Raw genomic sequence first — 27,701 nt, 5'->3', positions numbered from 1 at the left:
TTGGCTGGACTCAACCTTGGCGGTTTCTGATTGGTCCAATGAAGAAACACCAAGGTAGGTTGCCTAGGGATCCTGAGGAAGCTGATGTGTTATTCCTTCTCTGCATCGAAGGATCAGGAAGTTTGTGTTCTCTGCGTGGCTGAGAAGTTTTTTTACCTACTAGGACGGGGTGGGGGGAGGGACGTGGGGGAACAGGTGTCCCCCTAAAATAGAGCGCAAGCTGCTGCCTGTGTCCGGCCGTAACCCAGGAGTTAACGTCAGGTAAGCAACGGAGGATATACATTTCCTAATGTCCAAAAAAGCCTACAGATTGTTTATTTTATGGGGAGAGGGAGGTTCTTATTTAGTTACTTTTTGGTCTTTTTTTTTTTTTTTCCAAATAGGATTTTTAACTAGTAAATGTCCAGGGGGTATTAGTTCCTCAAAATCTCCCCCCCCCCTTTTTTTTCTCTGAAGACTTAAAGTTTCTTGGATTGGGTTAGGAAATAAACCCTGTTCACAGTGCCAGATAGGGTTAATGCCCTTAAGCATTATTTCATGGTTGTTTTTTTTATCCTTCACCCTTCTTCCCGCCTCCCACCAAGAATTGTATTTGAAATATAGCCTTGTACAAAGAATCTTTTGTAAGTCACTTCACTTGTATTTCTATTTTAAAATGTTCACATGCATTTCTGAGTATTCATTTTAATCAGTATATATTTATTGAGCAGTTACAACGTTAAAGACATTGTGCTAGTTGCTATGGAGACTATAAAAACCCAAGAAGACAATATCCCTGCCCTCAAGAAGTTTACAGTTGAGAGACAGCCATACCAAAAGAAAGACTATAATAAATACTTTAAAGGATGTAAGTATAAATAAAGTTCTGTGAAAGTACAGCTGAGACAGAGACCATTTCTGGCCATGGGACATAAGGGTAATGGAGAAGGGGATTCACTTAAGGCTTTACCTGTATCCTAGATAGGCCTTTGAAGAATGGGTAGAATATAAAGAGGAAAGGAAAGGGGAGAGAGCACCAGCCATGTACAAAGGAGCAGAAATGGCAGCATGGGACATGTTTGAGAAATGGTTTGTTAACGGTACGTAATTGAGAGTAATGTAATGGGAAATATTGCTAGAACAGGATCTAATCACAGAGGCTCTTGAATGCATTCTTTTGATCTTGAAAAAGATATTCTTTTAAATAATTACTGATTAAAATATTTATTGTATATCATCTTAAAAACTGACATTTAGATGTATTTTAAAATAAAGTATGCTAACTTTAAATTTTATCATACATGATTTAGTGCCATTTCTCTTGACTAAATTTTTTAAAACATTTGTAGTACATAGTGTAAAAGGGCATGTGCTTTGATTTTTTTTTTTTGCAATTGAGAAAGAAATCGTTAATCTTTTAACATTCTCTTGCTGATACTTTTTGTTGGCAGCTATTTGAGTATTTGCAAGATGGCTAGCTAGGGATAGAGATGAAAGTTTTCTGTCCGTATGGAATTACTACACATGATCTTCTGAGTGTTACTCTGTAGATGTGATTTCCAAAGGGAGTGCATGAGATGAGTTATGAGAAGAAAATCTGAGAATATATATATTTAATTTTTCTTATTTTTTTACTTTCTCTGTTTTTTATATTTTTTGATGTGCCATTGAATGTTTATAGAAGTTACATATAAATTATTACATGCATTTTGGGCCTGGATTCTCACAATTTTTTGCTGTCCCATATTATTTAACTTGGGGAGGATCCATTTTGTGAAAAAAGAATTACAATGATGCATATATACTTCTGGATTATAGATTATGCACACAAAATCAGCAGGCTTAAAAGATGATCATTTCTTTAAAAAAAGATCATTTGTACTGGTCTTTAAGATTACTGATTTGATTTTCTGTCAATGCCTTCTGTGCCTTCAAGCTATTGTACTTTAGAAAACATATTGTGTTATCCACCTAATTTTTCTGGTCATTGCCCCTTTCTTTCTCTGTTTAAGTTTATATTTATATTTCATATTTGTATACATTTGTGGTAGGTCTGTATGAATATGTATGTTTTTGTTTACATAAGCTCACTTACAGATATTTTTTTTCATCACCCCCTCCAGAAAGAGGTGAGAATGACAACTTTAACTCACCGGGCCCGTCGCACTGAAGTAGGCAAGAACTCTGAAAAGAAGATGGAAAGTGAGGAAGACACTAATCAAGACAGGAGTCCAGACAGTGAAGACTCTGGTGACTCTAAGGATATTCGCCTCACCCTTATGGAAGAAGTATTGCTCCTGGGACTAAAAGATAAAGAGGTAACACAGTTGGGTTTGCTAGGACTCTCCCAAAGACTCTTGGATATTGGAATGTTTTTAGGAAGTAATCTGACAGAATGTTTGTTTGTTTGTTTTTTTAAAGATTTTATTTATTTATTTGAGAAAGAGAGAATGAGAGAGAGCGAGCACATGAGAGGGGGGAGGGTCAGAGGGAGAAGCAGACTCCCTGCCGATGCGGGACTCGATGCAGGGACTTGATCCAGGGACTCGATGCAGGGACTCCAGGATCATGACCTGAGCCGAAGGCAGTCACTTAACCAACTGAGCCACCCAGGGACCCCAGAATGTTTTCATTAATGCTAAGTTGTCCTTAGAACTGTGCTCTAGCCGTCTGGGTGTTGGGGGAGTTTGGGAGTGTGGCTGATGATTGGAGGATAAAATCCAGAAGGATAATTACTTGAAGTGTAATGTAATTACAAAATTCCTTCAAAATTTTGGAAGATATGAGAGACTATAACACATGTAAAATTTCTGTACTTGTAGTTTCCCAAGTGAGATTGATGGTGAAATAGCCTCCTGTTAAACTAAGAAAGAGGGCCCACACATTGAAATTGTCTTGAACTATGAGGAGGAAAATCTTTTAAATGACAAGACAAGAAACATGTATGATTAGCTGTTTTACAAAAATAAACAGTGGATAGGTTTCAACTTAACAATGCAGTAGAAATCTTTTTTTTAATTCATTTCTGTGGATCTTTAGAAATTAAATATCAACAACTGATAAAGGAATATTTTAATTTTAGAAAATGTTTTTAAATTAATTGCAGATTTCTCTAAGTTTTCCCTTATTAATAGAACACTTTGTAATAGAATTAGTCTTGAGATAGCAAGTCTTACGGTATAACCACATATTTGTTGGTTTTTCTACTGTAGTACATTATCCTCCATTTGTAATTTAACTTTTTATTGTTTTACTTTCTTCCCTCATGAAGAGGTTATGAAGAAATGTAACTGTTAATATTTTTAAAAACCTACTTCTTTTCCAAGAAAGCCTTTACTACATACAATAATAATAATAATAATAATAAAAACACATTTATTATTTGCCTTGGTTTTGAAAACTTAACATATTAAAATGTTACTTTACATTAAAAAAGACTAAATTTGGCTTTGATAATTATCCTTAGCTAGTAATGAATTGACTACATTCATCTGATAACATCTGTTCTTTTCTGCATGGATTCCTCAATTTGGGATTATCCTTGTTTCTTAGACTTTACATTTTCTTTACCACTTTCCCTTCTCTATTTTTTGTCACATCAAATTACCGACTTGAACAAAACTTCCAAGACTTCTTATAGCCTGTGTATTGTTAAAATTAATATTAGAGACACGCATATATGTACTTGGCCAAGACATAGATATCAGAAAATCTTGCCTGCAAGTGTACTTTCCTGTTTGCTGAGAAAGTTGATGAAGCTCTAGTTTTATGAAAATAAAGCAAATAAAAATGCACAACTGACTCTCCAAGAGAATATCAGAGTAGGTCTGAAGATTAGGTGGTATAAATACTGTTTTGAGATGTTTACACAGTACTTAGGAAATGTTCACTGTAGAAGAGCATATTAGAACTAAAAAGCTATTTGGTTTGTTTTACTTTTGAGTAGGAATGATTAATTTCCTGCTGACCCTAGATACTAGAATTTTTGCTTCTGTTTTGTAGGGAATCTAACTTTGGACTTCTTTTCGTGTGTTTTTTTAGATTTATAATAGTTAATATAAATATAAGGAAATAGAATAAAAAATAAAGGAGCTCTGGTGAGATACTGTACAAAGATGAACAGATAATTAAGCTTTTGAATAATTACCTTTTGAGTTCTAATATTTATTTTTTTTATTTTTTATTTTTTTTAAAGATTTTATTTATTTAACACAGAGAGACAGCGAGAGAGGGAACACAAGCAGGGGGAGCGGGAGAGGGAGAAGCAGGCTCCTGGCCTAGCAGGGAGCCTGATGTGGGGCTCAATCCCAGGACCCTGAGATCATGACCTGAGCCGAAGGCAGACGCTTAACGACTGAGCCACCCAGGCGTCCCTGTTCTAATTTTATTTTTGAAAATAGTTGATAAATTACATTTTTAGCTTTCATTTGGCTTAGGAAGAAAAAGAAATGATAAATTCTTGGGTGTAAATAAATAGGAGAGGTCAAACCTTCTGATTTATTAAAGCAGTAGTGCTGTTCCAAAATGCCAATTATATAACTATCTCTAAAAATACTAATTGGTGGGGCACCTGGGTGGCTCAGTCAGTTAAGCCTCTGCCTTTGGCTCAAGTCATGATCCCAGGGTCCTGGGATTTCACCCCGCATTGGGTCCCCTGCTCAGCAGGGAGTCTGCTTCTCTCTCTGCCCCTCCCACCACTCATATTCTCTCTCTCTCTCTCCCTCTCTCTTTCTCACTCTCTCTCAAATAAGTAAAATCTTTTTTAAAAATATTGATTTCCAGCACTAATTATTTTCTTCTCACCTCCTAAACTACTCAGATTTATTTAATCATTATTTAGTGTGATTGGGGGCACCCATTATGTGCTTAGCATTACGCAAATACTGAAGTAAATGTAAAACGGTATAATATATGGTCCCTGCCCTCGTGAAACTTGTATGCCAGCTGGGGAGACAAGGCATACATACTTTTTTAAAAGTTAAGTAACCCAAAGGTCCATCAGCTGTGGAATTTATCTAAATTCCATACTCATTTATCTAAATGAGTATAAACATCTTTTTTTTTTTTTTAAAGATTTTATTTATTTATTTGACAGAGAGAGAGAGCACAAGCAGGGTGAGTGGCAGGCAGAGGCAGAGGGAGAAGCAGGCTCCCCGCAGAGCAGGGGGAGCCCAATGCGGGACTCGATCCCAGGACCCTGGGATCATGAGCCGAAGGCAGTCGCTTAACCAACTGAGCCACCCAGGCGCCCTATAAACATCTTTTCTATACAGAATGAAAATGAACATTGTTATAAAACATGTATGAGTCTCATGTAATATTCAGTAATGGAAGCCAGACACAAAAGACATACTGTATGATTCCATGTATATAAAATTCAGAAAAACTATAGTGTTTGGGGTTGCATATTTAGATGATTAAAATTATGAAGAAAAGCAAGAAAGGGATTACCATACTTGTTAGCACAGTGGTTACTTTTTTGTAGGGGGGTGAGAGAGGAGGAAGGTATTAGTGATTAGAAAAGAACATGAGGGGGCTTTCTGGGTACTAACAGTTTTCTGTTTCTGTAGTTGGGGAAAGTTTCATGTATATTCACTTAGAGATAAATCATTGAGCTTTTTTCACTTTTGTTTCATGCACTCTTCTGTGTGTGCATTATATTTCACAGTTCAAAAGATTTCTAAAGCGGTAAAGAATAGTAAAAATCCAACGAGTTTTTCCATGTTAGAACAGTAAGAGCCAAGAGAGTTGGAAGGAAGAGAGAATATAATGGGTTGGAATAGTCTGGGGAAGAATAGAAGGCAGTAAAACAAGCTGGGCCTTTAAGAACAGGTAGGATTAACATAAGTGGAGTGAAGGAAACACATTCTGGATGAGGGAACCTGAAATTATCATGAGCTTGATGAGTTTGGGAGATAATTAAGTAACCACTGACTGAAGTAGGTGGTATTCTTGGAGAACAATGAGAGTCAAAATTGGCAAATTAGATTCAGACTAGAGTGTGGCAGATTTTGAGTGCCAGGCAGAGACTTTTAGACTCTTTATTTTTATTTTAATTCCAGTGTAGTTAACATACAGTATTATATTAGTTTCAGGTATACAATATAGTGATTGAACAATTCTACACATTACTCAGTGCTCATGACAATAAGTGTACTCTTAATTCTTTTGAACTATTTCACCCATCCTCCCACCCACCTCCCCTCATAATGATCAATTTTTTCTCTATAGTTACAGATTCTTTCCTTTAAGTAGGGGTATCAGCCTAATGAGAACAGCAACGCCCATTTCATTTTTCTGTCCTAAAAAGGACTTAATGATATTTTTGCTCTATGTTCTATGTGAATATATGTTTTAATATATATATAATTTCTTGTTTTCACATGGCTTGAGGTTTGTGATGTGTCAAAAAAATCCTAAGTGTTAAGCTTTGCATCCCAAAGTCCCAAAGTTAACTTTTACTGAAGATTTCCCTAAGATTCTTTGTTTAGAACCCAATATTATAATTTTTAAAATTATATTTCTTTTAAGAAACATGGGGTGCCTGGGTGGTGGGCTTAGTTGGTTAAGCATCTGCCTTCAGGTCATGATCCCACGGTCCTGGGATCAAGCCTCATGTCAGGCTCTGCACTCAGCAGGAAATCTGCTTGAGATTCTCTCCCTTTCCCTCTGCTTGTGCACATTCTCTCTAAAATAAATCTTTAAAAAAAAGTAGAAAATAATATAAAGAAACTAATATTTCAAGAATTGTAGTCCTAGGGGCGCCTGGGTGGCTCAGTTGGTTAAGCAACTGCCTTCGGCTCAGGTCATAATCCCAGGGTCCTGGGATCGAGCCCCGCATCGGGCTCCTTGCTCGGCGGGAAGCCTGCTTCTCTTCCCACTCCCCCTGCTTGTGTTCCCTCTCTCCCTGTCTCTCTCTCTTTAAAAAAAAAAAAAAAAAAATTAAAAAAAAAAAAAAAAAAAAAAAAGAATTGTAGGCCTAGAAAAGAATGACAGTAGGTCACCTATAGTCAAATCACTTGTGAAATATTACTACCATCCCTTTCTTAAGATTCTTCTGAGGAAGGGCGCCTGGGTGGCTCAGTCGTTAAGCGTCTGCCTTCGGCTCAGGTCATGATCCCAGCGTCCTGGGATCGAGTCCCACATCGGGCTCCCTGCTTGGCAGGGAGCCTGCTTCTCCCTCTCCCACTCCCCCTGCTTGTGTTCCTGCTCTTGCTCTCTCTCTCTCTGTCAAATAAATAAATAAAATCTTTAAAAAAAAAAAAAAAAAGATTCTTCTGAGGAGGGGCGCTTAGGTGGCTCAGTCGGTTAAGCATCTGCCTTCAGCTCAGGTCATGGTCCCAGGGTCCTGGGATCAAGCCCTGTGTCCGGCTCCCTGCTCGGCAAGGAGTCTGCTTCTCCCTCTGCCCCTCCCCCCTGTTCATGCTCTTTCTTGCTCTCTCTCGAATAAATAAATAAAATCTTAAAAAAAAAGATTCCTCTGAGGGATAGCTGCCATAGAATGAATGATTTTGGTTTTTTTTTTTCTTAAGATTATTTATATGGGACGCCTGGGTGGCTCGGTCGGTTAAGCATCTGCCTTCAGCTCAGGTCATGATCCCAAGGATCCTGGGATTAAGTCCTGCATCGGGCTCCTTGCTCAGCGGGGAGCCTGCTTCTCCCTCTCCCTTCCACTCCTGCTGCTTATGCTCTTCCTCTCTCTCTGTCTGACAAATAAAGTCTTTTAAAAAAAAAAAAGATTATTTATTTGAGAGAGAGAGAGACAGAGACAGAGTGCAAGAGTCAGGGGAGAAACAGAGGGAGAGGAACCAGCAGACTCTGCACTGAGCCCAGAGCCCGAAGCCTGAAGTGGGGCTTGATATCACACCCCTGAGATCACAACTGGAGCTGAAACCAAGAGTCAGACACTTAACCCAGGGATGCCTGGGTGGCTCAATCGTTAAGCATCTACCTTAGGCTCAGGTCATTATCCCAGGGTCCTGGGATCAAGCCCTGCATCGGGCTCCCTGCTTAGCGGGAAACCTGCTTCTCCCTCTCCCACTTCTCCTGCTGGTGTTCCTGCTCTCGCTGTGTCTCTCTCTGTCAAATAAATTTAAAAAAAAAGAGTCAGACACTTAACCCACTACACCACCCAGATGCCCCAAGGGTCAACTATTTTAAAACTATTCTGTGGCAAGGGGCACCTGGGTGGCTCAGTCAGTTAAGCGTCTGACTCTTGATTTTGTCTTGGATCGTGATCTCAGGATTGTGAGATCAAGCCCCGCTTGGGCCTCCAGGCTCAGCGAAGAGTCTGCTTAAGACTCTTCCTCTGCCCCTCCGCACCACACGCTCACCTTCTCCCCCCCTCTCTCTCTTTCTCAAATAAATAAATAAATATTGAAAAAAATACAGTTGACCCTTAAACAACATGGGGGGTAGGGGTACCTACTACCCATACAGTTGAAAATCCATGTATAACTTTTTGCTCTCCCCAAACTTAACTACAGATAGCCTACTATTGTTTAAGGGTCAACTGTATTAAGCTTTACTGTCTTGTGAAAATAATTGCGAAATCTAAGTATATGTTGAAGAGTCTGACCTTTTAAGCACATTTAAAATTAGATGTTATCAGGGGCCTCTGGTTGGCTCAGTTGGTACAGCATGAGACTCTTGATCTCAAGGTTATGAGTTCAAGCCCCATGTTGTGCATGGAGCCTACTTAAAAAAATAAAATAAAATGAAAATAAAATTAAGATCTCAGTTCAATAACACTGCCCTCAACTGAGAAAATTAAACTTGAGCACTACCCTGACCAAAACAATATAGATTTATTTTCTGTTGAAATCAAGATCCTATTTATTTGTCATTATTGCCTTTGGTGGAAGTTTTAATATAGATATTATTGACTCATGGACAGTTAATGCTTTAGTTACATTGCTAGGATATTTAAAACTTCTCCTTTATGAAATCTTTTTTTTTTTTTTTTTAAGATTTTATTTATTTATTTGAGAGAGAATGAGAGAGAGCACATGAGAGGGGGGAGGGTCAGAGGGAGAAGCAGACTCCCCGCCGAGCAGGGAGCCCGATGCGGGACTCGATCCAGGGACTCCAGGATCATGACCTGAGCCGAAGGCAGTCGCCCAACCAACTGAGCCACCCAGGCGCCCTCCTTTATGAAATCTTAAGTTACTTAGAGGAGCGAGCCTATTAATGCTTTTGACTTTTGGCAGTAATCTTTTTAGTTTGTGGATAGTGTTTTAACCCTAAAAAGAAAGCAACGCTTTCTCCTAGTAATGCCATTTATTGAATACTTATGTGCTGTGACATAAAAGGTTTTAATCCTATTTCTCATGTCGCTGGAGTCAAAATTGGCAGGAAGTATTGCTCATTGGAATTATGGAAATAGATTTTCATTCATTTGTTTGGTTACCAAAAACTTACTGAATGTCACATATATATAAAGTGCTAGATATTGAAAGAGAACAAAGACAATTGTCCCGGCTTTTGAGATCATTTATAGTCTAGTGGGATAAGAGTGGCTGGAGAGGTTGGGAAGGGGATCAGGAATGTTAGCAGACCATTGCAGTACATGTGATGTGTGTGTGACTGTGTTCTGCATACTGAGTGAACAAAGAGGAAAGATACCTAACCCAGATGGGTGGTGGAAAGAGCTAGTTGGAGAGGGGAGGAAAGAGATACTGGGAAAGAATTCTGGGAGGTGATAACTCTTAACTTGAATTCTGAAGATGAGCAAGAGTTAGTTTGTGAAGAGAAACAGGTTCTAGGAAAAAAAAAATCAGCTGAATGTATGTGATAATTTCAGTGATTTGCAACTGGAATAACCACAGATATTTGAAAGCATCTCATCTCCTTTAAATGAACTCAGATGTTTTGAAACTGAACTACCAGAACTTAGCTGGACATTCAGTGTTCAGTCATGTATTTGCTAAGTCATGTATATGCTAAATATAGCATATCTAGAAAAAATATAAAACACATATGTACAACTTAACAAGTAATTTTAAAGCACTCACTCATATAACCACCACCAAAAGAACATTATCAGCATTGTGGGGTCATCCTCTTCTGCCCTTCCCTAATCACATGCTGCCTCACCTCCCTATATTTCTAAAATGTGTGTGTATATTCCTAAACAATGTATTTTAGTTTTGCCTGTTTTTAAACTGTATGTTCTTGGGTTGATACTGTTAGGTATTTTTTTATTCAGTATGATGTTCGAGATTCATTCCACTATTCATTCAATCTACTGGTTAACAGTGGAGTCCATTATAAACAGTGCCTCTAAGACTATTCTTGTCCATTATAAACAGTGCCTCTAAGACTATTCTTGTACTTATCAGTTATTTTCTTTCAAACAATGCCACTACTCATACATATAGAAAAATGATATGGGGCACCTGGGTGGCTCAGTCAGTTAAGCATCTGCCTTCGGCTCGGGTCATGATCCCGGGGTCCTGGGATCGAGCCCCGCATCGGGCTCCTTGCTCAGTGGGAAGCCTGCTTTTCCCTCTCCCTATGCCTGCTGCTCCCTCTGCTTGTGCTCTCTCTCTCTTTCTCTGTCAGATAAATAAATAAAATACTTAAAAAGAAAAATGATAAATCAGACTGGATAAAACTTATAAGTTATAAATATAAAATATGTTAATGCTCAACTTTTTCAAGCTACTAATGATCACCCATCAGTTTTAATTCACTCATTATAATTTATTAGCAACGGGAGATTAGAAGGACAAGCTTTTTTAAAGCTGGTAAAAAAAAATTTTGGTGAACTAATCAATAAACTTTAAAAAAAAAAAATCACAAGAAGTCAGTATACAACTTGTCAATGACTGGCTATCAATGGAGAAAGCTACTCCTCTTAAAAAGTTGCTCAGTCCTGGGTGCCTGGGTGGCTCAGTTGGTTGAGCGACTGCTTTCGGCTCAGGTCATGATCCTGGAGTCCCTGGGTTGAGTCCCGCATCGGGCTCCCTGCTCGGCAGGGAGCCTGCTTCTCCCTCTGACCCTCCCCCCTCTCATGTGCTCTCTCTCTCTCATTCTCTCTGTCTCAAATAAATAAATAAAATCTTTAAAAAAAAGATTCTCTTAAAAAAAAAAAAAAGTTGCTCAGTCCTAAAACATTTTATTAAAATCAAAAAATTAAAAGTCTCATTTAGTTCACTGCTTGGGCTTTTAGTTTCCTGATTGCAGAAAATGAACAATAAATCCCTTGTTAGTAGTTATTGCCATTGTGAATAGGGCAAGTGTATCAGAAGGACTTGTTTGTCAGGTTTTTTGTGGTTTTTATTAACATAAGCTGTTAAAAAAAAAAACTTTTGTTTTATTATATCCATTCATATAACCCCCCATAGTTAATTTACTGTGGGTACGAAAGGAAATAAACTGGGAGACCAAAGTCCTATTTTAACAGTAGGAAATATAGTTTAAGCTATTTCATTGAGAGTTTGCCTCTCCCTATCCCCCAACCCCTAATTGTACACTCTTCTCTTCCAAAATATCTGGCATAGATATCAAAATAAAAACCACTTACTTATATTTGGACCTTTGGCTGTAGCCACTGAACCTATAAATTTGATATGAGCCATTCCATGTCTTTTGTGTCCTCCTTCATTTTTTTTTGTTTGTATAACTTAGAGTTTTCAAAACATTTTGCACTTTCTCACTTTGTCTTGCTTGATCCTACGGGGCAAATATTGTCTTCTCTTTATGAAAGCAAAGTTAGGTGGTTAATTGGCCAATAAGTGGTGGAATTTATGTTCAAACTGACTCTAAAGATAGTTTTTAAAAGGACATGCTTGCAAAGCATGTATACATATTTTTCTGCATTTCTTGCTGAACAAAGAGAATTAATTATTCAGGATTGCTAATGCTTAATGGAAACCCAAGAATTTCATCTCCTAAGATAGCTTCATATGGAGCTTAACTTTGTATCTCCTAGTAAGATAAAAGATTATTACGTTCTGCAGTAATATTTGGCACGAGTTATTTTTTCAAGTCTTATTCACAGCTTTCTTATTTCAATGTTTAATACTCTAGCAAAGCTCACTCTGTTCTGTGTTATTTGTTTGTTTTTTTAGCAAAGCTCACTCTTAAAGATTTTGGGATCCCATAAAAAATATTAAGTTGACATCAGTAATGGCAAACTAAGGGAAAGTATCACTTAGCAAGTCTGGATGATACGGTTTTGTTTTATATTTCATCCCATTACCTCACAATTTAAGGAGGAAATATGAAAGTCTTATACATTTTTTTCTCTTTTCTTTCTTCTGTCAAACAAGATATTCTGGTCATAAGGAAAAATAAGTCCAAGTAAGAAGTTTAAAGAACCCAATTTGCAAAATGAAAAATGTTTAAAGAAGCAGTAAATATGAGACACCTGGGTGGCTCAGTTAAGTGTCTGCCTTCGGCTCAGGTCATGATCCTGGGGTCCTGGGATTGAACCCCACATCGGGCTCCTTCCTCAGCGGGGAGTCTGCTTCTCCCTCTGCCTGCTGCTCTCTCTCTCTCTGACAAGTAAATAAAATCTTTTAAAAAATTATTTAAAAAGCAGTAAATAGTATTTATTATAACCATATCTTTAGAAAGTTTAGTGTATAATTAAATAGGCATTTTATATTTTTCTTCTCAGTTCACAATGCCAGCCATAGATTACAACCCATGTCATATATCTTCATTATAGAAGGAGTGGGCTATTATACAGAGACAGAGACAGCGAGAGCAGGAACACAAGCAGGGGGAGTGGGAGAGGGAGAAGCAGGCTTCCCGCTGAGCAGGGAGCCCGATGTGGGGCTCGATCCCAGGACTCTGGGATCATGACCTGAGCCGAAGGCAGCCGCTTAACGACTGAGCCACCCAGGCGCCCAGGAGTGGGCTATTATACTAAAAAGAAGAAATGAGTAGATAGTGTACTTTTTTCTTTAATTTTAAAACTTAAGTTTCTTCTAGGTTTTTCAGCAGGAGTATATTGTGTTAAGTTTGCTAGGGCTGCCATAACAAAACACCACAGACTGAGTGGCTTAAACAATAGAACTTTTTTTTCCCCCCCACAATTCTGGATGCTTGAAGTCCAAGATTCAGTTTCTCCTGAGGCCTCTCTATTCATCTTCTCACTGTGTCCCTACGTGGTTTTTCTTCTGTGCGTGTATCCCTAATGTCCTTGTGTCCAAATTTCCTCCTTCTATAAGGAGATTGGATTAGGGCCCACCTAACAGCTTTATTTAACCTAATCACCTCTTTCAAGGCATTATCTCCAAATACAGTCACGTTCTGAGGTATTAGGGGTTAGGGTTTCAATATATGGATTCTGGGGAGACACAGTTCACCCTGTAACAATGATTTAGAAAGGTTTGAGAGGAAATAGAAAGATTTTGGAGATAATTTTGTAATTATTTACTTATATGCACCTGGAGTGCAGTTTACCCTCAGGAAGTGTTATTAAAACTATATAATGATGTGATTTTTCCTTCAGTTCAAGTCAGCCAACATTTATTGAGCACCTGCTCTGTCCAAGGCACTGAGTAAAATAAGGAAGAAGAGAAGTAATTAAGATGTGTTTATATTTCCTCAAGAAGCATTTGAATCTGATATGGGAGAAAAGATATGTATACAATAACCATACTACTAGATACAATATGTCAGTGCTGTAAGAAAGGTACAAAAAGTGCTATAAGAACATGCAAGAGGGGGAAAAAAAACATGGAAAAGGAGGAAATTCCTTGGAGGTTACTCTTTACTTTCATTGTTTGTCCTCCCTATTCACAGTTGTCCAGAAGGTTTAAATGGGAATGGGAAAAAAAAAAAAACAAAAAACTGAAACAACGGTTTTCAGGCTTCCATGTGTTCATTGGTAGATTGTGCTCACCCTATGTTGCTATTATTGACTTGAAAAAATATATATGTCTGGGCGCCTGGGTGGCTCAGTTGGTTAAGCCACTGCCTTCGGCTCAGGTCATGATCCTGGAGTCCTGGGATCGAGTCCCGCATTGGGCTCCCTGCTCGGCGGGGAGTCTGCTTCTCCCTCTGACCCTGCCCCTTCTCATGCTCTCTCTATCTCATTCTCTCTCTCAAATAAATAAACAAAATCTTTAAAAAAATAAAAAAATATATATATATATGTCTAAGATAAAAATAATAGCTTTATTTTTATTATTTTAAAAGCAAAATAGGGGTGCCTTGGTGACTCAGTGGGGATAAGCATTTGCCTTCGGCTCAGGTCATGATCTCAGGGTCCTGGGATCCAATCCTGCATTGGGCTCTGCTCAGCGTAGAGTCTGCTTCTCCCTCTGCCCTTCCCTCCTCCCCCACTCACTCTCTCTCAAATAAATAAGTAAAAAATCTTAAAATTTTTTTTTAAAAAACAAAATATGTTTATACTAAAAAATTCAGAAGTCTACATGAGAGAACTTAGTGATAGGGGAATGAGATATGTGGATATATGCATTTGTCAAAACTAACAACATCTGTGCATTTCACTCTATAAATTATACCTCAATTTTTTATTTTATTTTTTTTTTAAGATTTTATTTATTTATTTGACAGAGAAAGAGAGAGGGAGAGCACAGCAGGGGGAGTGGCAGGCAGAGGGAGAAGCAGACTCCCAGGCACCACCCAGGTACCCTACCTCAATTTTTTATAAAAAGTTTAAAGAAAATAAAAATCACCCATAATGTCACCACTGAAAGATTACTGCTATTAAAATATTTTTATAGGGACGCCTGGGTGGCTCAGTCGTTAAGCGTCTGCCTTTGGCTCAAGTCATGATCCCGGGGTCCTGGGTTCGAGCCCCGCATCGGGCTCCCTGCTCAGCGGGAAGCCTGCTTCTCCCTCTCCCACTCCCCCTGCTTGTGTTCCCTCTCTGGCTGTCTTTCTCTCTGTCAAATAAATAAAACCTTTAAAAAAATTTTTTTTTATATATGCTTATAGACTATTTTCTGTGCATATATATACACAGAGATGCATAATTACAAAAAAATTGATCATATCAGACAAAGATTTCTGGTCTTCTGGTCTGTCATCTTCCCAGAATCCCCCCATTTGTCTTTTGCTACCTTCCCTATAGTTTGTTTTAATTTAAATTCTGCATTTCCTGGGGCTCTTGGGTGACTCGGTTGTTTAAGCATCTGACTCTTGATGTCAGCTCAGGTTATGATTCAGGGTCCTGGGAGCCAGTCCTAGGTCAGCTCCACGCTCAGCATGGAGTCTGATTGAGAGTCTCCCTTTTCCTCTGCCCCTCTCCCTGCTCACACTCTCTCTCCTTCTCTCTCTCTCTCTCAAATAAATAAATCTTGGGGCGCCTCGGTGGCTCAGTTGGTTAAGCGTCTGCCTTCAGCTTGGGACGTGATCCCAGGATTCTGGGATTGAATCCCACGTCGGGCTCCCTGCTCAGTGGGGAGCCTGCTTCTCCCTCTCCTCCCTGCTCGTGCTCGCTCTCGCTATCTCTGTCTCTCTCTCTCAAATAAATAAATTAAAATCTTTTTAAAAAAATTAAAAATAAATAAATCTTAAATAAATTCTGCATTTCCTTTTAAAGCCCATCACAAATCCAGTGATGAAACATCACCAATGACCTTCCCATTCTTTAAGTTCCCTTGCATTTATCTACCAATGTGCTTAGTTACTGTATTTTCTTATTTTCTGATAGGCATTGTTTAAAAACAGGACTTGGAATCAGATATATCTACATTCAGATTCAAAGTCTACCACTTAGGGGCACCTGGGTGGCTTAGTCGGTTAAGTGTCTGCCTTTCCCTCGGACCTGGGATCAAGCCCTGCATCGGGCTCCCTGCTCAGCAGAGAGCCTGCTTCTCCCTCCCTCTCTGCTGCTCTGCTTGTGCTTTCTCTCTTTCTCCTCAAATAAATAAATAAAATATATTTTTTTAAATTACTATTTAAAAAAAAGTCTAGCACACTATTCGATTTGGCTTCACTTTCCACATTTTTCTCTTTATATTTATTTTTTTAAAAGATTTATTTTATTTGAGAGAGAACGCTTGTGCTAGAGAGTGAAGGGAAGGGTGGAGGGAGAGGGAGAGAATCTTCAGGCTTTTTCTTTTTTTTTTTACTTTTTTTTTTATTAAAGATTTTATTTATTTATTTGACAGAGAGAGACACAGTGAGAGAGGGAACACAAGCAGGGGAAGTGAGAGAGGGAGAAGCAGGCTTCCCGCGGAGCAGGGAGCCCGATGCGGGGCTCGATCCCAGGACCCCGGGATCACGACCTGAGCCGAAGGCAGACGCTTAACGACTGAGCCACCCAGGCGCCCCAGGCTTTTTTTTTTTTTAATATTTTATTTATTTATTTGTCAGAGAGAGAGCGAGTGCACAAGGAGGGGGAGTTGCAGAGGCAGAGGGAGAAGCAGGCTTCCCGCGGAGCGGGGAGCCCAATGCAGGGCTCAATCCCAGGACCCTGGGATCATGACCCAAGCCGAAGGTAGACGCCTAACGACTGAGCCACCCAGGCGCCCCAGGCATTTATTTTTTTTAAGATTTTAAAAAATCCTTCAGTAGGGAGCATGATGTGGAGCTCGATCCCAGGACCTTGGGATCATGACCTGAGCTGAAGGCAGATGCTTAACCAACTGAGCCACCTAGGCAACCCCAAGCAGACATTTTTTATAACTGGTTTGTTTGAATCCGGAGCCAAATAAGTTCCACATATACATAGCTTTATGTTTTTCAAAAGCTCTTTTTTTAACCTTAGTGGGGCTTTTTAGTGAACAGTATTTTGTGACAAAGAAAAGCAATATTCAGTTTAACCTCAATTGCCCTTTTATGTAAAAGTCAAATAACATTACATTTATCACCTTTTTAACAAAATGGAATCAATATTCTAGTTGTGCTATTTTTTTTTTAAGATTTTATACTTATTTTTAGAGAGAGAGCAGGGGCAGGGGGAGGGTAGAAGGAGAGAGAATCTCAAGCAGACTCCACGCTGAGTGTGGAGCCAACCTGGGGCTTGATCCCAGGACCCTGAGATCATTACCTGAGCTGAAATCAAGACTTAGATGCTTAACCGACTGAGCCACCCAGGCGCCCCTCATATTGCTATTTTAAAAGTAAAGTGTAATAAATATAATTTTACTTAAATTTAGCATAAGAAAAAGAAAATGAAGTGAAACTGATGGAATTACTGAACTTCAGACATTTCTTTATTATAAGAGGTATCTCCTAAAACACTACTTTCTAAGCTTAAGAAAGATTATTAAGAGGTTGGGGTCATTTTTTTCTAACTAAATGTTTCAATATTGGACAATATCCAGCTGACTTCTTGCTATAAAAAATAAAAGTTAATATATCTCCTACACTTGCTCCCATCTTTATTCCTTTACTTCCCAGTTTTTAAATTATAAATTTATATGGTTATTTTTAATTGAAATATAATTGACATATAACATTAGTTTCAGGTACACAACATAATGATTCAATATTTGTATACATTTTGAAATGATCTCTATGGTAAGTCTAGTTAACATCCATCACCACACAATTACAAATTTTTTTTCTTGTGATGAGGACTCTCAGCAACTTTCAAATATATGGTACAGTATTACCAACTATAGTCATCATCCTGAGCATTACATCTCCAAGACCTATTTATTTTATAACTGGAAATTTGTACCTTTTAACAGCGCCCTCACTCCCTACGCCTGCCAATTCCTGGTTTGTTTTTAGTTCCACATATAAGTGAGATTACACAGTATTTCTTTGTCTTATTTTACTTTATTTATGGAGCATTTATACATGTCAGATTCTGACTTAAATATTTTATATATGTAATTTAATTCTCACAATAGCACTATGAAGTCAGTATTATCTCTATAAAATATCTCTATAAAATAAAATAAGTGTTAAGTAGGGCACCTGAGTGGCTCAGTCATTTGAGCATCTGACTCTTGATTTTGGCTCAGGTCATAATCTCAGGGTCGTGAGATCAAGCCCCAAGTCAGTCTCCACACTGGGCAAGGAGTCTGCTTAAGATTCTCTCGCTCCCGGGATGCCTGGGTGGCTCAGTTGGTTAAGATTCTCTCGCTCCCTCTTCCTCTGCCCCTCCCCTCCCTCTCTCCCCCTCTCTCTATATATGTATGTATGTATATATGTAAACATATACTTATATGTATGTATATATATATACAGGAACAGTCAGTTAAGCAGCTGACCCTTTTGGCTCAGATCATAACATCAGGGTCATGAGATCCAGCCCCGCTTTGGGCTCCACGCTCAGTACAGAGTCTGCTTGAGTTTCTCCCTTCCTCTCTGTCTCTCCCCCACCCAATGTGTGCATGCTCTCTCTCTCTCAAAATAAATGAATCTTTAAAACTATCTATGTATGTATTAAACAATTGGTAGAACTTGAAGACTCACTGAATATTTGATAAAATTAAGGAATTCTTGTTAATTTTTAAAAATTCTTATTAATTTTTAGGTGTGATACTAGTATTACAGTTGGTTTTTTTTTAAACCTTCCTGCCTTGGGGAAAGTATGGTAAAATTTATAGATGATATGTTAACTTGGATTTGTACTGAAATAATCTGGTGAGCAGGGAGAGTTATAGAAGAGAGATGATTATATTGGTAGCTGTTAAAGCTAGATGATGGATATATAGAGGTTCATGGTCTCTCCACTTTGTGTGTGTTGGGAACATTAAGCCAAAAATGTTAAAAAGAAAGAAAAATGATGTTTTCTTAACCACATGATTCCATTTTACACAATATCCTATTGACTCCCTGTTCTGAAAGATGATGAAATTACCACTCTGTTTGTTCTACCTCTATTCCCCAGTGTTTTATGAAAACTTGTAATATATACATTTTGTCATTTCGTAATTCACACAAAGCTATTCTTTGAAGGAAAGCTCCAAAATTGAAGTTGGGGAAGAAGCGTATGGGAAAATTAGTGGTTAGGAGAGAAGAAATGTATATTGTATGTATAAAGAAAAATCTGGTTTTACATAAGATAATAGGATGATGAAATTTCTGAGTCATTTTAATTTTTTATAATTTTTTTCTTTCCAAATTTTCTAAAATATATCTGTACTACTTTTTAATCGGGGAGAAAGCTGTTTGAAAACAAAATGAATCTGCATTTACTTAAGTTTTGCTCTTCTGAGATTTGATGCCGTAATTGCCTTAAAGTGTTTCTAAATCTATTTTAAATTATTTGAGAGTTGTGGGGAAATAGATTTAGAGTTACATATGTGTTTTTAGATTTTTACTCCCTTTTCTCAGCTATCTATTTTCTTTTCTCTTTGGATAGTGTGTAGCACTATCCTTTTTTCTCATAAGTAGCAAATTGTGGGAAAAGAAAGGCATGTAAGTTACTGGTTTTGGTGCTATAATCACTTTTAAATTTTTTAGAGTAAAAAATTAAGCATATTTTTGTTGGCAGTGAGATTTAAAGCTTATGTAGGAATATACAAAGATTACCAGTTGCTTTCCTTTATTTTGAATTTCTTTTTCGCCGATAAGGCATTATCATGGGTTTTTTTTCCTGAACTTTTTTTTTTTAACTTTTTTTTTTTTAAGATTTTTTTTATTTATTTGAGAGAGAAAGAATGAGACAGACAGCATGAGAGGGGGAGGGTCAGAGGGAGAGGCAGACTCCCCATCGAGCAGGGAGCCCGATGTGGAACTCGATCCCGGGACTCCAGGATCATGACCCGAGCCAAAGGCAGTCACCCAACCAACTGAGCCACCCAGGCACCCTTTTTCCTGAACTTTTGATAATAGCTTTATCTTAAGAAAAACCTCAACTGGTGTTGAGAAAATTAATAAACTGATCATTATGACTAGCTTTGTATATTTCACCCAACTTCCTGAATAAGCCTGAAAGGATATAATCTTCATGAAGTTGATTGAGAAATTTTGTCCATTTGTTTAGTCCATCCTTAGTCATGCCGAAATCATGTGTTAAACCGGAATAACATCCAGGTCACAGTTCCTCCTTCCCCATTATGATTAAGCAGAGTGAGTTTTTAATGCTTAATCTCTTTTATGAAATGTCTCTATTGGCTATGTGGACATAGAAATATTAACTGGAGTTAGAATGAATCACATTGCTTTATAAAAGAGGAATTTAATTCAAATCTTGGAAGCTAATATTTCAGTAGAGCACTTTAAAGAAAAACAGTACATTTACTATTTTTAAAGTAATTTTTAGAGAGGGCGCCTGGGTGGCTCAGTTGGTTAAGTGACTGCCTTCAGCTCAGGTCATGATCCTGGAGTCCCGGGATCGAGTCCCGCATTGGGCTCTCTGCTCGGCAGGGAGTCTGCTTCTCCCTCTGACCCTCCTCCCTCTCATGCTCTCTGTCTCTCATTCTCTCTGTCTCAAATAAATAAATAAAATCTTTAAAAAAAAAAATAAAAAATAAATTTAAAAAAAGTAATTTTTAGAGAAAAAAATTAGTTTTGCTTGTATAATTTTCTGATAATTCTTTTTTTTGTGGTAATTCTTGACATCCCCTAGAGATCATTACACAGACATTGGGCATATAGAAAAGGCTTTAAGAAGACACAGTAAGGGGATGCCTGGGTGGCTTAGTTGGTTAAGCATCTGCCTTTGGTTCAGGTCATGATCCCAGGGTCCTGGAGAGGAGTCTCGCATTGGGCTCCTTGCTCCTGCTTCTCCCTCTGCCTGTCTGCTCCCCCTGCTTGTGCGCTGTCTCTCTCTCTGACAAATAAATAAAATCTTTAAAAAAAAAAAAGACACAGTAAGATTCCTTTTCTCGTGGAAGGTGAAGCAGTTTTAATATTGAATCTTCAGATTTGGAGAGAGGGAAAGATTTTTTTCTGAGATTTTTCCTAATAAAATGATGTTTTGTCAGTGTATGTAACTTGGAAAAATTAGAAAACCATTTTTTAAAGCAGCCTTATTTTTTAAAGTAAGGTATTTTACGTAATTGTGATAATCTTGAATATACAATTATGTATTTGGCTCTTTTTCATTAAACTTTATCATAAGATTTTTCTTTTTTTGTTTTCTCTTTTTTTAAAAAAATTTTATTTTTAAATAATCTCTACACCCAACATTGGGCTCGAATTTACAGCCCCAAGATCAAGAGTCACATGTTCCACCAACTGAGCCAGCCAGGCGCCCCTACATAAGAATTTTTCTAACATTATTTTTAAAACTCCTTGTTAGCATAGTTTTTAATGATGCTTTAAGTTTTTTTGTTTTCTGTCCTTTTTATCCCAAGCAGGCAACTTTAAAATCTTTAACTTTCAGAGTTGTTTTAAGGCGTGTCTTTAAGGAAGTTCGAATAAAGAATACTTGACTAGATAGAAATTCAGCATAAAATGTTGACTGTCTGAATTTATTAAAGTCTGATTGCCTGGGGTGCCTGGCTGGCTCAGTCTGTTAAGCATCTGTCTTCGGCTCAGATCATGATCTTGGGGTCCTGGAATCAAGCCCCGTGTCGGGTTCCCCACTCAGCGGGGAGTCGGCTTCTCCCTCTGCCCCTCCCCCTGCTTGTGCTTTCTCTCTCTCTCTCAAATAAAATCTAAAAAAAAAAAAAAGACATCTCATTGCCCTACCTTTTATAAGAACAAAATGACATTATCAAAAGTGTAAATATGTGGGGCACCTGGATGGCGCAGTATGTTAAGCATCCAACTCTTGGTTTTAGCTCAGGTTGTGACCTCGGGATCCTGGGATGGAGCCCCAACTCAGACTCCTGGCTCAGTGGGGAGTCTGCTTAGGACTTTCTCTCCCTCTCCTTCTGTCCCTCTGCCCCTCACCACCCCCCACCACCATGCCCATGCGTCTCTCTCTCAAATAAATAAATAACTCTCTTTTAAAAAATGTAACTATGTATAATCTTTGACCCCAAAATTTCTTCTAGGAAGAACACACAATGAGTATGTCTTCATAGCATTTTGTTGGTAATGACAAAAAATTTTAAGCAAATGTACACCAGTAAAGTCTTGAATAGATAAATTATAGTACATCTAAAGTGCAATACTATGTAGACATTACGATGAATGAGGTAGATCTGTATTTACTCATGTGGGAAGATAGCCAAAATAATGGTTAACTGAAAAAGTTGCCACTCAATATGATCTTGTTTCGGTAAATAATAATAATAAAGATAGAATATGTAGATAAAATCTAGAAAGTACACACTAGACTTATCCCCTCTGGATAAACTTTCACTTTGTAAGTTATCCATTTCTATAATAAGATCTTTTTTCCTTTCTTTTTTTACAATCATTTATTACACTTCTAATTAAGACAGAACAAAGTCCACTATTCAAAGATCTCATTCTGCCAAGCCTTCAAGATTCTGTTGGTCATGAGGCAATGTGCGATTCCATTTGTTTTAGTAGATCCTAAAATTTTCCTCTTTCTCTTTTCCCTCGTGTGTATAGCCTTTGATAACTACATTTAATGACTGAATGGTGAACTTTATTTTTTTTAAATATCTTTTTTTTTTAAGATTTTATTTATGTATTTGCCAGGGACAGAGACAGCGGGAGCAGGAACACAAGCAGGGGGAGTGGGAGGGGGAGAAGCAGGCTTCCCGGTGAGCAGGGAGCCTGATGCAGGGGATGCGGGGCTCGATCCTAGGACCTGGGATCATGACCTGAGCTCTTAACAACTGAGCCACCCAGGTGCCCTGAATGGTGAACTTCAGTATGCATGTGCTACATCATCCTGCATAGTAAAGCATTGGCCCTTTAACAAAGAATCTTTATTATAGATGTTTTGAGAATTGACCAGTACAGCTGGATATATTTATTTAGAAGAATATGGACCTTATAATTATAACTATTTCTTTAAACTCCACATGTGTATTTTTAAGCTTTTTTCTATTATGATGCTTGACTCAATAAAAAGAAAGTTTAAAAAAACCCATTTGGGTAGTTTTACATCAGATGCTATGATGGGAATGATATTAAAAAACATAATTTCTACATCCTGCTATCCATTGTTTCTTTATTTACAGTGCTTCTCATTTACAGTTCTGTTGACAATCTGACATCACTGTTACTGTAACAGAAGTAACGTGGTCAAGAAGAAATGAAAAAACAAACAAATTAGTTTCCTCTAATTGCTTTAATACTGGCAGATGTGTTTGCACACCTGTTGAGATTTATAAAATCACCAAGATTATATAAAAGTTATGCCTAAATAAATTATGTGTCCTGAAGAAAGTTATAGTTTAACCTTAATTAGGCAGCTGAGTTGCATAAAACCAAGGATTAATCTTTTAAAAAGTCTGCTCCCTCCTTAAAGAGGCAGGTAGAGGCAGAACTGATCCCAGCTTTGAATCTAAGATCAGGCCCACAGGAAATATGGATAGGTTTAGGGATGTATATGGTTCAAATTGAGCTTTTGCCAGGTTAACATATTTACTTTCAATCATAAATTTATGCTGTGAAGAAACATTGAGAAATACTATGTATTAGTCCAGTACTCTCTCCTTAAGGAATTTATAGTCTACTGAGGGCAGCTGATTACAGTGTGATAAATGATAAGGGATAAGTATATATAGGCACACCCAGGTGGGGAACCTAACCTTGAGGGTGGAGTAGAAGGAAAGACATTGTTAGAGAAGGTACATGGGAGATGTGATCCCTGTACACAGTCCTTTTTTTTTTTTTAAGATTCTTTTTATTTATTTATTTTATTTGAGAGAGAGAGAATGAGAGAGAGAGAGCACATGAGAGAGGGGAGGGTCAGAGGGAGAAGCAGACTCCCTGCCGAGCCGGGAGCCTGATGCGGGACTAGATCCAGGGACTCCAGGATCATGACCTGAGCCACCCAGGCGCCCCCCTCTACACAGTCCTTAAGAACAAGGGGGAATTGGGGAAAGAAGGGTACTGGTTCTTCTGGACAGAGAGAACAATGTGTACAAAGGCCAGTAGGCAAAAATGATATATTAAGAGTACTTAAAATAGTTCTGGGGGCGCCTGGCTGGTTCAGTCTGAGAAGCATGCAGTTCTTGATCTCGGGGTTGTGAGTCTGAGCCTCACATTGGGTTTAGATATTACTAATAAAATAAATTTTAAAATCTTTATTAAAGGGGGGACATCTGGGTGGCTCAGTCATTAAGCGTCTGCCTTCAGCTCAGGTCGTGATCTCAGGGTCCTGGGATCGAGCCCCTTGGGCTCCGTGCTCCGCGGGAAGCCTGCTTCTCCCTCTCCCACTCCCCCTACTTGTGTTCCCTCTCTCGCTGTGTCTCTGTCAAATAAATAAATAAAATCTTTATTAAAAAAAATAGTTCTGGAAAGCTGAGCATAGTGTTCTAGGGGAAAGAGGCCAGGGAGAGACCAGTGAGTCGCCTCTTGGCTCGAGTGTTATACTAAGGAATTTGGACTTGACTGGGAGAAGCATTTCAAAGATTTTTAAATAGAGGGGAAGAGAGTTATATCATTATTAGATCTGAGCATAAAGATCATCCTGGCTGTAATGGGAAAACTGGAATTAGAAGACCTCTATCTCTGGCAGTATAGTGGTCAGATATTAAGTCTTGAATAAACATAATTTCTAAAGTACTGTTGGGCCTTTGGAAATTAAGAAATCTTCAGGGTCGGGTGCCTGGGTGGCTCAGTTGGTTAAGCGACTGCCTTCGGCTCAGGTCATGATCCTGGAGTCCCGGGATCGAGTCCCGCATCGGGCTCCCTGCTCAGCAGGGAGTCTGCTTCTCCCTCTCCCGCTCCCCCGCCTTGTGCTCTCTCTCTCTCACTCTCTCTCTCAAATAAATAAAGAAAATCTTTAAAAAAAAAAAAAAAAAAAAAAAAGAGGGCGCCTGGGTGGCTCAGTTGGTTAAGCGACTGCCTTCAGCTCAGGTCGTGATCCTGGAGTCCCGGGATCGAGTCCCACATCAGGCTCCCTGCTCAGCGGGGAGTCTGCTTCTCCCTCTGACCCTCCCCCCTCTCATGCTCTCTCTATCTCATTCTCTCTCTCAAATAAATACATAAAAAAATCTTTAAAAAAAAAAAAAAAGAAAGAAATCTTCAGGGTCCCCAAACAAACACCAAACTTAAAATCCTAGAGGTGAGCAATAAACAAACATGAAAACCAGATTGCTCTGGGACAAATTATCAAATCAGTCCTGAGATCCAGGAAATGGACACTCAGGAATAAACCTCAGAGTTGAGAAGAAATGGGGAAGCTAGGTTTAAATGTGGTCCCAGTTGAGGGCGCCTAGCTGGCTCAGTCAGTGGAACATGCAACTCTTGATCTTGGGGTTGTGAGTTTGAGCCCCTCGTTGGGTGTAGAGATTACTTAAAATCTTTAAAAAAAATAAATGTGATCCCAGTTGTGTGGCAGTCCCCCAGTCCCCTCATGCCTGACTCTCAGCAGAAGCAAATACAGATCTTCCTCTCTGAAAGAAGACATCTTTAATTTAGGCCTTCAGGATCTCACAGATTGACAAAAAAATTGGGCCACTTCTTAATCAAATATTAAACATACGAAGAATCAAATACCCATGAGAAAGACTCAGCAGAAATCACAAAGATTCGTGGACCTCATATATTAAAATGATCAGACAACATAAAATATCTATGACATTTTAAATAAAAGAATCACAAAATGAACAACAAAAAGAAATGATCACAAATAACGAAGCAAATATGAAAAATAACTGCTTAAAACTTTTAGAAATGAAAAAATCAAAGTTGAAATCAAAATCTCATGGTTAGTTTAGCATATTAGATACAGATGGAGAGAGTAAATTGGAAACCAGATATGAAATAAGTCTTTAGAAAGCAATTTAGAGATAAAGGAAATGGAAAATATAAAAGAGAGATTAAAAGACATGGGGGTTAGAATAAGGAAGATTGACATCCCAGAAGGAAAAAATAAAGAAAATGGAGGAGAGCTAAAATTCTTAGAGATAAGAAGTGAGAATTTTTTTTTTTAAAGATTTTATTTATTTATTTTAGAGACAGAGCACAAGAGGGGGGAGGGTCAAAGGGAGAAGCAGACTCCCTGCTGAGCAGGGAGCCCGATGCGGGACTCGATCCTGGGACTCCAGGATCATGACCTGAGCCGAAGGCAGTTGTTTAACCACCTGAGCCACCCAGGTGCCCCAAGAAGTGAGAATTTTTGAAAAGTAAGAAATGGACCTGCAGATACAGGAAGCATATGCCAAACAGGATAAGTAAATTCACACACAGTCATGCCATAGTCAAACTACAAAGCACCAAGAGAGAAGATCTTAAGGGACCTAAGAAAAAAAGAGAAATCACCTACAAGTGACCACAATCAATAAGAATGATACATTTCTCACTGCAACAATGGAAGCTGAAAGAGGAGGGCTTAATATCTTCAGTGTGATATGAGAAAACTGTCAACCTAGAATGTTATGTCCAGAGAAACTATGTTTAAAAAACAATGTTGAAATAAAGACCTTTCAGATAAAATAGTTGGCCTCCAAAAGACTTTCACTTAAGGAAATTCTGCTTTAGGAAAAAGGAAAATGGTATCAGAAAGGAGGTCTAAGATGCAGGTAGGAATGGTGAGCAAAGACATTGGTAAGCATCTGAGTAAATCTAAGTAAGTGCTACCTGTATAAAATAATAATGCTAATGCTAATAATAATGTCTAACATGTGAGGTAAAAAAAGATAAAATATTGGTCAACTAGAAGAGTGGTTAAATATTGATTCATTTCAAAATAATTAAATTTTGTATTAATTTTAAATTAACTGTCATGCATGTTAAAATTTCGAGGATAACTTTCCTAAAGTAAAGAGATTGCATAACTTCTAAACCAATAAAGAGGAAAAGTGGAATTAAAAAAATTTTTTTTTAATTCTTTGCCACTATTTAGCTTTGTAACTAACCCCTGCCATGTCACAGAACCTCCATTAGTTTCCTTATCTTTAAAATATGGATAGTAGTACCTCCCTTATATGGTTGTTGTGAAGATGTGATCAGATAGTGCATGCAAAAAAGCTGAACACAAGTCTACATAGTAAGTATCCAATAAATATTAGACATTACTACTATTAATAGTGATTTATGGAGCACGTGACTGGCACAGTTGGTGGAGCATGAGGCCCTTGATCTTGGGGTCATGAGTTCAAGCTCCACATTCAGCATGGAGCTTGTTTTTAAAAAATTAAAAAGTAAAGGGGCGCCTGGGTGGCTCAGATGGTTAAGCGTCTGCCTTCGGCTCAGGTCATGATCTCAGGGTCCTGGGATCGAGTCCCGCATCGGGCTTCCTGCCCCTTGGGAGCCTGCTTCTCCCTCTGCCTCTCTCTCTCTCTCTCTGTCTCTCATAAATAAATAAAAAAATCTTTAAAAAAAAAAAAATTAAAAAGTAAAAAGTAAATTAAAAAAAATTTTTTAAATAGTGATTTATATAGTGACCATTAAAGGTGGTACTTTAAAGCCATGCTAGAACTTCCCTGCCAACGTCTCATCCAGCTTCTCTTCCATGAGAGTGAGTGCTACACCCAAAGATGGCTAGAGTGTTGAACAGTTCTAATAACTCTGACGGGTCGTCTTGTGTTAATCGTAACTCCTTGCCCAGAACCTTCAGGATTCAATATTGCCTTTCAGTAAAAGTTCAGAACATCAAGACTTTCCACAGCCTGGCCCCAACCAACTTGATCTCACATCCTTGAGTTAGATCTCTAAACATATTTTTTTTTTAATCTTTTTTTTTTTTTAAAGATTTTATTTATTTATTTGACAGAGAGAGAGACAGCGAGAGAGGGAACACAAGCAGGGGGAGTGGGAGAGGGAGAAGCAGGCCTCCTGCGGAGCAGGGAGCC

General features: G+C 38.3%; 1 protein-coding gene across 1 annotated transcript in view; it reads left to right on the top strand.

The window, feature by feature from the left end:
- The first annotated feature begins 172 nt into the window (after positions 1-172).
- GOLPH3L (golgi phosphoprotein 3 like) overlaps positions 173-27,701 on the top strand; it is a 40,078-nt gene continuing 12,549 nt past the window's right edge. Inside the window, exons 1-2 of the mRNA XM_021688133.1 lie at positions 173-261; positions 2,103-2,297. Coding sequence (XP_021543808.1) covers positions 2,115-2,297 — 183 coding nt within the window. The 5' untranslated portion in view covers positions 173-261; positions 2,103-2,114. The remainder of the gene's footprint in view (positions 262-2,102; positions 2,298-27,701) is intronic.

Source organism: Neomonachus schauinslandi, chromosome 4, assembly GCF_002201575.2.
Source record: "Neomonachus schauinslandi chromosome 4, ASM220157v2, whole genome shotgun sequence".
In the NCBI taxonomy this organism is placed as follows: Eukaryota; Metazoa; Chordata; class Mammalia; order Carnivora; family Phocidae; genus Neomonachus; species Neomonachus schauinslandi.
The sequence above is the reverse complement of the archived record's forward strand: the minus strand, read 5'-3'. Positions and strand labels throughout refer to the sequence as shown.